Raw genomic sequence first — 13,292 nt, forward strand, 5'->3', positions numbered from 1 at the left:
TATTCATTTTGACTAAACTTTTCCATCAAGAGTTTATACTAGTAACCAAAAACAGCAATTTTTGTGGAAAATATGACACTGACATATAACTTTTTGCACGGGTTAGCACCACCCACGACTGTGCAATGATTCAAGTCGATATTCTCACGTCTTCTCGGGTCAGGTAGTTCGAACATTAAGGTATGGTGATACGGGTTTTCCCAGTGATGCATAGCAAGCGAATGAACGACAAGACACGACAAAACCCATTAAAATCAATCGAGTCGATAGTGTGCACGCGAGAGAAGTGCTTGATAAAAGTGTGAGCGCGCTTGTGGTGTAGACAGACTCTGCTACGCCCTCTTAAACATTGTCATAGCTGCATTTACTTCAGTAAACTTCCTCAAATATGCCGTTAAGCCATTAACTTCCTCTCTGAGGGGTGAACACACTCACGTCCTACAGACTTCAACAACTAACTTCCACAGCCGCCGGATTACTGTCCTCAAGAGCGTCTGATATGTTTGGTAAGATATGTTTTAGTTTGATAATCGTGTTTATAGGTGTGTGAGATATATAGTGCATAACTTGGAAAACAGTTTATTTCTGTGTTTACTGATGCAAAAGTTTGTTTGTTCATGTGAAAATGCGTTAAACCGCGTTAATATTTCGGACTGCGTGAGATTTGACCAATATCCCAAAATGTTCTCGCTTTCGACCGCGATTAAATATTGGTTTGAGTGTTTTTTTAAATCAGAGAGCAGGAATAAGGGCCACTCCCATAGAGACACACACATGAGTACTATAAAGCACTGTCAATAAGAGTATTGACAAGCACAACTGCACGCAGTACATTTTCATTCAGAACAATTTAGATCAGGGAACACACATCCACTACTAATTAGCTGCTCATTCGCATGCATTTGACTGTTTATTAGTAGTTATGTAGCATAAATTAATGTTTTTATTTTTTATATGACCACATTATACCTTTCTTACTTTCATTTAGAAGCAATTATAAGTTTATTAAGAGAAAACTCTTTGTTATTAGTGAATATGTATTCCTTTGTGATGTTTTGATTTTTATTTAATTCACAATGACACAAATTTGATTGTAAGTTGAAACTACTATATATTATAGTAGGGTTTAAATGTTTAATGTTTATGCATTAATATTAAAAAAAATAAGCAATACATTAATTATTACATATTTATTACAGTTTCAACTGATTGTTATAGTATGCTATAGTATATATTATATAGATATAGTATATAGTAATATTGTTATTATTATTAACGGTAACACTTTACAATAACAGTACATGAATAATGATGTATTAATATGTAAACTAAACATTATTATGAACTAATAATGAGTTAATGCATGTGCTAATCATGAACTAACTAACTACAACATAAGTCACATGAGTTCATGTTTGAATAACAGCTACCTTGATTACTTGTTAGTACATGCTAGGGCTGTGCGATCAATCGAAATTGAATTAAATTAAATTAAAACGTTGTGATTAATTAATCGCAAGAGTCTGTGAAATGAAATATATATGATTTGAAATATATATGAAATGAAATGAAATATATATGTATTATTTAATTTCCCTCACCCAGAGCAAATGCGTGATTGCCGTCTGTGTGTGATAGTTTTACTAGCCAGTTGAGTGAGCACACTTTCATTCTGCCCAATCAGAATTGCACAACCATACTATGCAGAACGCCCACAATAAAAAACAAAAACAAGCAAACATGAAAGCGTGGACAATTGGGCTAATGGCATCTGCTGCATTTGAAGCATTAATAAACAAATTAATATCAATGAAAAACAGGACACCAGTAATTTGGGAATTATTTAATTTTCAAAGTCACAGACACCAAACAAAAACTTAAAGTTGACTACAAAATTAAATCGCAAATCAATTCGCAATCCCAATATCTGTCAGAAAAATCGCAATTAGATATTTCCCCCCCAAATCGCACAGCTCTACATGCTTGTTTGTTATTTAATATATTAATTACCAAATTAATTCATGCTTATTTTAACCAAGAACTCTTGATATGTTAATGTAGAATTATATCATGACTTTACTTGGAGGGGCACATCATCATTAACCCATTCTTAACTACTCACAAACTCCTGATGCACATCCGTCTAGTGCATTTACACTGAATAACAATAGACAAGTGTTCTGACAACATCAACATGAACACTTTAAACACCCGAGTTCATGAGTAATTAAGGATAAGTTAATGGTGATGTGCCCCTATAAGTAAAGTCATGACATAAACATACATTAACAGCTCATGAGTTCATGTTGGTTGCATTTAGCTTAAACATAAATGTTAATTAATCTATTAATTAACACCATGTACTGGCAAGTAATTAAGGTAGCCGTTATTCAAACATGGACTCATGTCAATCATGTTGTAGTTAAAGTTAGTTCATGATAAGCGCATGCATTAACTCATCATTAATTCATAATGTTTCGTTTACATATTAATACATCATTATTCATGTACTGTTATTGTAAAGTGTTAGCTTATTAACTATATGATGGATTATATTTTACTGTACACACACACATACACACACACACACAAATTGTAACCTCTTGGTGTTTCACTAAAGTCTTTTCTGTGAAAATGTGGACATGCCTGTTGCAACAATAGAGTTCACATAGAAAATGAATGGGAAATTATGCAAATTTGGAGAAAAAGACAGAAAAAGGCTGTTGGGTTTTCCAGAGGAAACAGGGAACTAAGAAACATCCTCATTTTTGAACTCTAAGAGAGCCATGCAGAAGGATATTTACTTCAGTACCAAACAGCAGATATTAGAGAAGCTATTTTTGCTTTATCATATTTTACTCCCCCAAGCAAAACTTGCTGATATTTTACTCAGTCACTGTAGTTAGTAAAGTTAATCTGCGAGTGGGAACATTTCTACAGCTCTCAGAGCAGCTAGTGTTATCTTCCTAATGTGAAAATGCATTTACAAAACAGCTGAATATCAGGAATGACACAAGGGTCTCTCTGAGATGCGCTTTCCTGCCGTGAGTCACTGGAAACATGGTGACTTGCTGTGTCATAAGTTGTGGTGACAGTTCCCATGATCAGTTTTTTCTAATTTCCACATGCAACTGCAGAGGAATAAGCTTAGTTACAACCTGAAACTAACACTAAAGCTTTGAATTTAACTTGGGGTTTATGATGAAAGTGCCTGTAGAGAATAAAGAAAGGAGGGATAAATGTATCTGACCACTTCTAGTTTTGATTTCTTTCTGCATGCTTTGCAATCTAGTTTAAGTTCCCTTTTTGTTAGCAAAACTTGTAGCTATAGGAACTGTTTCTCTGGTGGCTTGCATCATTTGGTTCAGGGTTAAACATAATACTTGAACAATGGCTTTTAGCTAAGAAAAAAAGACAACATGTGGAGTAGTGATTGATTATTCTTGCTTTTTCAAGTGGTTGATTCGTGAGCCAGCACTACAAAAATGTGAATTTTGTAAATAATAAGTTTTGTGAATGGGCAGCATGGTGGCTCAGTGGTTAGCACTGTTGCATCACAGTAAGGCAAGGCAAGTTTATTTATATAGCTCAATTCAAAGTGCTTAACATAAACAAGAATAAAAAAGACAAGTTTAAAGTGTGTTAAAACAGGTTATAAAAGAATGAAAAAGAAAAGAAAGACATAATCGTACGATCTGTCGGATGTAGCACAGTGCTCATTCAGTAAAGACACAGCTAAACAGATGTGTTTTCAGTCTTGATTTGAATGTACCTAATGTTGGAGCACATCTGATCATTTCTGGAAGCTGATTCCAGCAGCGAGGGGTGTAGTAGCTAATTCTTGGAATTTCTAGTTCAGTAAGAAGGTCGCTGTTTCGAGTCCCAGCAAGGCCAGTTAGTATTTCTGTGTGGAGTTTGCATGTTCTCCTCATGTCTGTGTGGGTTTACTCCGGTGCTCCGGTTTCCCCCACAGTCCAAAGACATGTGGTATAAGCGAATTGGGTATACAAAATTGGCCGTAGTGTGTGTGAATGTGAAAGTGTTTGGGTGTTTTCCAGTACTTGGTTACAGCTGGAAGGGCATCCGCTGCATAAATCATATGCTGGAATATTTGGCGGATCATTCCGCTGTGGCAACCCCTGATAAATAAGGACTACTGAAGGAAAATGAATGAAGTTTTGTAAACGTAAACTACAGTTTTTTCAAATTGAGAACTATAGTTGACCTGATAGCTGGATGAATAAGCTTTGCTTTGATGTATGGTTTAGTAGGATTAAACTACATTTGGCCAAGATAACATTTTTCTTAAGATCTGGAATCTAACAGTTAAAAAAAATTAAACAAAACAGAGAAAAATCGCCTTTAAAGTCTGCATAAACTGGAAGTTGCTAAGACTTTTATTTCAATGAGTTGATGTACTTCTAATGGGGTATATGCACTCAGACTTTTAATTTCAGCCAGCTAACCTCAGGGCGTCTGGAGAACTGTCATTCCATACAAAGTCGCAGCGTTTAAGATCCGATTTCTTTAAAAAAAACAGCAATCTTCACTGCCTGGCTGAGATACGATATAAAGTGGGTATTGGTACAAACAAGAAGCGCTGCATTAAATTCTATTTTTCCGTGCCATGTCTTTAAAATATGAAAATTAATTTTACCCCAGTATTTTCAATGGAGTTTCTGCACTAACCTGGTTCTAATGTAGGCGGTCTTTATGCTCTTTCTATGCTTTAACAGTCACATGGATGCTTAAGTTCAATTAACTAATTATATTTGAATTACATTACAACATTGATGCTCCAAAAGGAACCATAGGAATTCGAAAATAGTCACATAAACCTTTCACAGGAAGTTCACCATTGGCTGAAAAACACCAGCTGTGCATATAGCCCACTGAAACGGAATATTGAGGAGGGGTGTGGCTTTATAGCATACAAACAGTAAAGGGGTGAGGTTTAAAAAAATGTGTCCGAAGTCATCAGAGAAGGACCGCCATTTCAAATGCAGAAGCAATTGGTCAGACTTTAAAGATTACCAAAACAAAAATTCAGTGGATTAACAGCCACAGATTTATCGTGCTCCAAAGAAATACAATATGAGCTAGCAACATAAACAATTATATTTTGATTTCACAAGGACTTTAAAGTTGTCTATGTAGTAAGTACTTAGCAATGGGCTGTATGCACACAGACTTTTAATTTTCAAACAGGCAGCCCAAGGGCTTTCGGTGAACTTTCCATTACAAAAATGTCACGTTTAAGATCTGATTTCTTTAAAAAACAGAGATCTTCTCTGCCTGTTAAATATATGATATGAAGTGGGTCTCAGATCGAACAAGAAGCACTGCATTAAATTCCATTTCCCCTCACCATGTCTTTAAAATATGTCAGTTTATTATACCCCAGTATTTTCAATGAAATTTCTGCACTAGCCTTTTGCTATTGATGGCAAGTCTTATTTGATTTATTTCGGCTAGAATAAAAGCAGTTTTTAATTAAAAAAAAAATCATTTTAAGGTCAAAATTATTAGCCCATTTAAGCAGTTTTTTCTTGGTTGTCTACAGAACAAACCATCGTTATACAATAATAGCTTAATTACCCTAACCTGCCTAGTTAACCTAGTTAAGCCTTTAAATGGCACTTTAAACTGTATAGAAGTGTCTTGAAAAATATCTAGTAAAATATTTACTGTCATCATGGCAAAGATAAAATAAATCAGTTATTAAAAATTAGTTATTAAAACTATTATGTTTAGAAATGTGTTGAAAAAAATCTTCACTGTGAAACAGAAATTGGGGAAAAAATAAACAAGGGGGCTAATAATTCTGACTTTAACTGTATATATATATATATATATATATATATATATATATATATATAAGTCATGCAAACGCAAGGAGAACATGCAAACTTCACACAGAAATGCCAACTGACCCAGCCGAGGCTCGAACCAGCGACCTTCTTGCTGTAAGGCGACAGCACTACCAACTGCGCCACTGAGTCGCCTTCAACTGTGTGTGAGTTCAACCTCTTTCTTGACTTTACACAGAAACAGCAACGCGTGCAGCATGACATCACTTTGTTGCAGATACGCTATTGGTTAAATGCCTGCAAAGTAAAACACGGAAGCAGCTTGAAGCGGAAAGCGCGAGTATGTTTGCAGTCTGGAGGTATTATAAAGTTGATGATGACAACATTGCCATAGCAAACTGGGAGATATGTAAACTTGCGCTATTTGATGTGTTATTTGTTTTTATATTAGATTTTTCTAATATTTACTGTTGCACTAAAGTCCAAAAGTGAAGAATTTATGTTTTATGAATTTAGAGTTGTTGAATGTTAAAATAAAGTGAATTTGCTGAATTCGCTCTTCTTTATTCTTTTTTTATGTATTATAAAAGTATCGGATCAGGTATCGGTAGATACTCAAAATCAAATGACTCTGACTCAAGTATTTTTGACTAACACAAGACTATTTACTCCCTCACGAGTACAACTATTGGTTCGGTGAAGTTTGATTACACACACACATACACCAGAACTGCCAACATGGACTTCCTCTGTCGTTTTTGTATTATATAGCTACTGTGTGGTGAAGGATGTTTAATGGAATTGTTATTTGTAGTTTTGTGTACTCATCCGAGTCATCGCTGCAGTTAGATTTGTTGTATCCACATCCATTTCTGTTCGGTAAATACATTTTATAAGCTAAGCTAAACTCTTACTGTCTTTTATTAGCGTGATCTGCCTGATACAGTGTTACAAGACACATTTAGGGCCACAATCTTGAACATCTACTTGAACAAATACCACAAAGTAGCTAAACTGCAAGACCGCAGTTAGAAAAGGGGCAGCACTGGATTCTGCTGCACTTGTTTCATTTGGCACTTCTGCTAATCATCGCCGTTGTGATATGACAAAGCTCTGCTGTAAGTGACAGAAGAGACTTCACCAGTGCTGTTTCTTTGAGCTCTTGGTTCACTAACCACATTGGCTAACGCCTTGCAAAAGAGGGCAGGGCTCTGAGTATTTCTCTTTCTCTGAGCGTCTCTGGAGATTGGGCAGAGTCCGTCTCACTCCTTTCTCCTGGGGTCAAACATCTGCCAGACTCTTGGAATAAGTGAGAAAGAAAGACAGAACTGAAAGCTGTTTGGTCGTAACCCCGCAGCTCTGAGCTTCTCGTTCATGTGTGAGAGCGCAAATCTTTCTCACATTCTGCAGCAAGCAAGATGGCCTGCTTGTCATGATCAAACTATTGAGGAAACGGCTTATCATGTATCAAAAATGTTAATTATAAACAGGCAATAACACGAGGACTCCCAAACAACTGTGGAAGGACTTAGAAAGTACTTTGATTAACAGTTTCAGCAGTGTAATGGGCAAAAGTCAACAGTAAATCTACTTTCCAGCTCCTTTTAAAAAGAGAAATTGTACAGACCTTCCCAAATGTTTAATATCACTCCTATTCTCACTTAAAATATCTTCAGTATACACAGAAACCTAATAGAATCTGTTTTGAAACTTTCCAGCATGCAAATGTTGTGTTAAATCTTAGGTTACACAACTTATTTCCCACAGAGAGCCATATTTATGTCCTGAACTGATCATATTTCCATTGTATTCAATTCAAATGTTGGGTAAGAACAGAAATATGGAGGACAAAAGCTCATTTTTGTTCACTTTTGAGAAGGTGAATGCATAGAGTCCCTTCATTTGCAATTGGGAATTCAATTGTGTCGTAATATATACACAGCCTATCGGTTAAACTGCAAGGGGAAGTAGAAGGAACTGGACAAAGCTGACTGTATATTCAAAACGTTGTTTTATAAAGACTGAAATGACCTCAACACGCTGCACATTTGCATGAACAAACAATTATAGGTTCTCGCCAACCATTCTTCTGTGTCCCTTTCTTTGCATGTGTGTAAATCTTTCTGTCCACCGATCGATTCAAACACCCTTGTGTTCTAAAATGTATGTTCAGCTGTCATTCATTTATTTATTAAGTATGGCTGAAACCTTTATGCTGATACTTATTTTAATGTTATAAAAATAATATTAAACTGGCAGTATTTTGCTAAACATAATTTGAAACATTTAAATCAGTTTAAATGCTGTTTAAAGTTGGGGTGTTTTGATAATTTTGCCCAATTATAAGTTTGCCCAGTCTTGAGTACCTATAGAGTATCCCTGCATCAATCTTTTCTCCAAAAATACATTTTAAATACTGATAAGAGGAAGACACAGCTTTGAGATTATCCTGATTGAAGTGTGTTCTAACATGAGAAGTGGCCATATATGGATTTCCAGCCTTAATAAGGTCATCTAGAGCCACGTTAAAAAAAGTTCCTGGTACATTACGTTGTAATACATGACAATTGTTTTTTTTAGCTTTTATTTGAATAAATAATATCAAAACTAAAGCAAACCAATAAGATTTATGCCTTTGGACACAGCTCAGAACTGCTCTTGTTACATAAAACCATTACTTCAGACATTTTTACTAGGGCTGGGTGATTTGGCCTAAAATCAAAATCTCGATTAATTGAACATTTTGACTCATTGCGATTAATGAACGGTTCTTTTATTTTTTTCCCCTTAAGAGTTCACTGACCAGTTTTGTACAGTAAATATGTTCACATATTACAGGTGGGAAATTTTTGAATGAAGGGTGCATTACGTGATATTAAAATAATTGAAAGAAACACACACTATCTACTATCTATGGTTATTTATTGCTTCCAATCATCATCAATGTAGTGCAAAGTAAAGGTGCGGTCACACTTGACTTTTCCTTCCATAGCCTTCCATTCATACGCACGCGAATGCGTCAGACCGGAAACGCGGGGTCATGCGTCAAGTTTCGCAGGTTGCTGCGGTGCAAAGTTCAAGCTTGGTGAACTCTGACCTGCGAAATCGCATCACTTGACTGCATGAGACCAATGGAGGTTTAAAACAGGACCTCTCTGGACAGAAATTTAAAACATGGAGCAATCGCTGGCTTTAATCATCTTGTTTAATCCCGCCCCTTTTCGCAGTGCCGCACGACAGAATTTCGCACACACAAAGCCCAATGTGACCGCAGCTTTAGGCTCAAGAATGGGTCCATCGTCTTACTTGACCAGAAATCAGATGTGCATAAAGTATAAATCAGTCTCAGCCTTAACAGTGTGGGGTCAGGTGACTCTACACACCGTAGGGAAAGTAACTGAAAAAATCATCCAGGAAAAATTAGATCAATTATAGGTTGTGAATGTCGATTTTGATTACTTTTTGATTAATCGCCCAGCCCTAATCTTTACACAGCAGCTACAACGTAGCACAGAAACCGAGCCTGAAGCGACATGCATTTTTAAAAAATTGTATTTACATAAACCCATTAATGCAGGCATAGCATCTTTACACTGAATTCTGAGCTGACACAGACCCACTTTAGGGCTGCCTTCAATTAGCTGTGTAAAGATGACTATGAAGTGTTTTGCAAAACAATTGTGAATAACAATGAAGAATCTGTGAGGGTCATCTTTATTAAAAGTGTACATTTACAACACAATACATAACAATTTAATAGTGTTTCAAGTATATGTAACATTTTGAAAAAAGTTTCCTTGCCCTATTTTTTAAACAGCGTGGCACAGATAACAATGACATTCATGACAGGTCAATAGGAGATGATGTCACTTCAAAAAAAACACCATGCACCTGTGCACACGCTGTCCCCTTAGTTCTTCAGACTGAATGCATGAAACACAGTATGACAACACAGATTTCACAAAAACACAATTGTTTATAAATAAACTCTTTGAAACTCAATAAAAAACGTTTAAGGTCCCTAACAGTCTATCATGTAAACATAAGGCCAAAACACATTTTTTTTGTTTTGTTTTTAGTTGAAAGCAGCATGATGTAAACACTCTAGTCAACTAAAATACAAATATTTTCACTTCAACTCTTTTGATTTCAGATAATTAATAACTTAATTTAAAAAGAACAGAAAAAAGGCATATTAAAAATAACGAGTCATAAAAATGACAAAACCATAACAAAAAATCTACATCACTGTTGTCATCTCTGTACGGTTGTGTTTGTTTTTATATGACAAACACTACAGCAAATACAAAAGTCTGAATGGCTTTTTGAAAATGTATAAATACTGTTTCGCTTCCTTTCTTTGGAACCAATATTTTGCAGAGATCTGAGTTGAGGTGAAAATGCATGCCAACATTATCATATCCATTAAAAAAAACATGATTCATTTCAGGACTGCACAATCTATCGTTTCAGCCTCAATATCGCAGTGTGATCATTCGCAATAGTCACATCGCAGGAAATGCAATGTTGAGTCGGGATTATAGTTTATCATTCGCATGTGTTTTTGAGGCCCGTATCTGTACGAGGATTTTGTTTTCTAAGTAATTGTTCCATTTGTATTTTTATTAATTTGATTTAGTTATTTATACAATTATAAACAATATGCAGCGTTATTTTACATTTGACTATTCAATTACTGTATGTATATGAATACAGTTAGACTCCTCTGAAAACAATAAAACACTGTTTATTTTATTTCTATCTTCTTTTATTGTATTTAACGCTGCTTGTAGATCGTTTATTATATTTTATGCAGATTCACTCCCCTACAGAATCATCCCAGTCAATCTGAAACAATAAATTCTTTCTAAATAGAGAAATTCAAGCTAGGGCTGGGCGATATGGCAAAAATGTCATCTCGATAATTATTTTCCATATTAAACGATAACGATATATATTTCAATACAAGTTGTTAATGCTTCCGGATTTAAATGAGTAGACAAACAATGACTGAAGCTACAAAAATTAGAAGTTTCATTAAATGCAATAATATATTTTCGGCCGATAAATTTTTGGTGGGCGAAAATTCAGTGCATCTCTAATATCAACACACTTTTAGATTCCCATTGTTGCACATTTCTGCTGTGTGATTGGCCCTTAGATCAATAAAAAGATCTAAGAGCTTATCATTGTTATTGACATAAATTTTATCGCGATTCGATATAGTATCATTTATCAGCCCAGGCATATATGTATGTATATATATATATATATATATATATATGTATATATATATATATATATATATGCGTGGTTAACCGACATACCACATGATTTCTTGCTTCATCACAGCAGTAACAGAAAATCCGTTACCGTCACAGCCCTAAGCCCAGCCCTAATTCAAGCTGGGCTGATCTAATCTGGTGGAATTGTATTCATATCGCAATATATAATCACAGAAAACTTTTCCAATATCGTACAGCCCTAATTAACGTTAAGATCTGCAACAGATTCCCTGAGCGGTGTTGTCCTCTAACATGTCTCTTTCTCCACAGACTGCTGAAGTCAAGGACACATCTTTCAATCATGCAGAGCATCAAGTGTGTGGTGGTGGGAGACGGAGCAGTGGGCAAAACCTGCCTGCTCATTTCCTACACGACCGGCGCCTTCCCCAAAGAGTACATTCCCACCGTCTTCGACAACTACAGCTCCCAGGTCAGCGTGGACAACCGTACCGTCAGCCTCAATCTGTGGGACACCGCGGGCCAGGAGGAGTACGACCGCCTTCGCACGCTGTCCTACCCTCAAACCAACGTCTTCATCATCTGCTTCTCCATCTCCAGCCCTCCGTCCTACGAGAACGTCAAGCACAAGTGGCACCCGGAGGTGACGCACCACTGTCCTAGCGTGCCCATCCTGCTGGTGGGAACCAAGAGTGATCTGCGTAACGACGCTGATGTGCTGAAGAAGCTGAAGGAGCAGAATCAGGCGCCCATCACGACCCAGCAGGGTCAAGCGCTGGCTCGCCAAATCCACGCCGTCAAGTACCGCGAGTGTTCGGCACTCAGTCAGGACGGCATCAAGGACGTGTTTGCAGACGCAGTGCGTGCCTACCTTAGTCCTCAGCCCGTGGCTAACAAGAAGCCCTGTATACTCCTCTGAAAATACAGAGGATAGAGGTATTTTAATTCAATTGCACGCAGAGGAATGCATAGGAATGGTGGGAATGTTATGGAATAGTAGTCAATGATGACCACATTCTCACGCCGGGTTCAGACTACACAATATTTTAATGACTGTTATGATTGTTTTTGACTTAGACTCCTAAATTCTTGAACCAAAAATACTCCCGAAGTGAAAACTGTATGCCATCTTTAACAATGTTTGATGTGTGTGATACCATCAAGAAGGCAGAACTATTGATTGAGCAAAACAAAACTTGAGGGAACATCAGAATAATAGATCTGGAAACCGCATAATTCCACTAAGCCATTTTGTCATGTTTGAAAGCTCAGTGCAGAAAATCTTCTGTGCTTCTGTAGGTAAATATCACGTGCGTGACAAACTGTGGAGGACTGAATCATAATTAAACACGCTAGTCTAGTTCTGTCAGGACAAGATCCATCTATTCTAGCATTCTCTTTGTTTACAATTGATCAAAATCTGGCTGATATTGTGTCATCTGAACCCGACGTTAATCTGTCAAACACAAGATCAAGTAAAATATCTGGTTTTACACTGTTTTGAAATCCCAATTACAAACTATCTTTAACTTTTTTTGTTGTTGTTTTTGGTTGTATTTTCTTTAAGTAAATACTTGTTTTTAAGGCGAGAGAACATTTTTGGGGGGCATTTCAGAAGACCACTAAACATTTGGATACCAGTTTATGGTATCTAATTAATATGAAAAACAATATAGAGGAGATAAACCCTTAAATATATTTCAGATGAAATGGTTTGAGTTCCTCTTGAGTGTTTGGAGACTTACTAATACTATTCCTTCATTGACTTTTTAATTTTCTGTAGTGTTTACAAAAACACAAATCTGAGAATTTTATTTTAAATTTGTGTATTATTACTAATACGGCTTTTATGCTCATGGCATGTGTGTTCTGTCATTGGGGTGTCGTTAAGAACAGACCTTTAATGTAATTAGTGGCCTGTCTATAACATTCTTGCATTAAAAGTGTGAGACACAGCAGTAAAAGCAAGCATTTTCTTCTGTTTAAAACAATGACGTTAATGCATACAACTTTTACAACATAAAAAATTGTGTGCATTAATGTCATCCCATTTTTTCATTAATTCTGGAAGCATTTTCCCCTATTCATTTTCCCTCTGTTGAAGCAGTCAGTAATACAATACTGTTAGTAATATAAAGATATATAATAATGTAAAGAATCACAACATTACAATTTTTGATTTGAAGCCAAGAAGACAAATATAACTACCAAAAATAAATAAATAAATAAACTACAATCC

The 13,292-nt window shown here is 36.0% G+C and overlaps 1 protein-coding gene across 1 annotated transcript; it reads left to right on the forward strand.

Annotated features, from left to right (window-relative positions):
* Positions 1–200: 200 nt before the first annotated feature.
* Positions 201–13,017, forward strand: rhogb (ras homolog family member Gb). Its single transcript, XM_056446214.1, has 2 exons — positions 201–506; positions 11,366–13,017. Exon 2 carries the CDS (start codon positions 11,397–11,399, stop codon positions 11,970–11,972), a length of 576 nt encoding a protein of 191 aa, XP_056302189.1. The 5' UTR covers positions 201–506; positions 11,366–11,396; the 3' UTR covers positions 11,973–13,017.
* Positions 13,018–13,292: the final 275 nt, after the last annotated feature.

This window comes from Danio aesculapii, chromosome 21 (assembly GCF_903798145.1).
Source record: "Danio aesculapii chromosome 21, fDanAes4.1, whole genome shotgun sequence".
Lineage (NCBI taxonomy): Eukaryota > Metazoa > Chordata > Actinopteri > Cypriniformes > Danionidae > Danio > Danio aesculapii.

What these genes read in the sequence shown, in the direction of transcription:
- rhogb (XM_056446214.1), top strand. Translation starts at nt 11,397, where the DNA reads ATGCAGAGCATCAAGTGTGTGGTGGTGGGAGACGGAGCAGTGGGCAAA.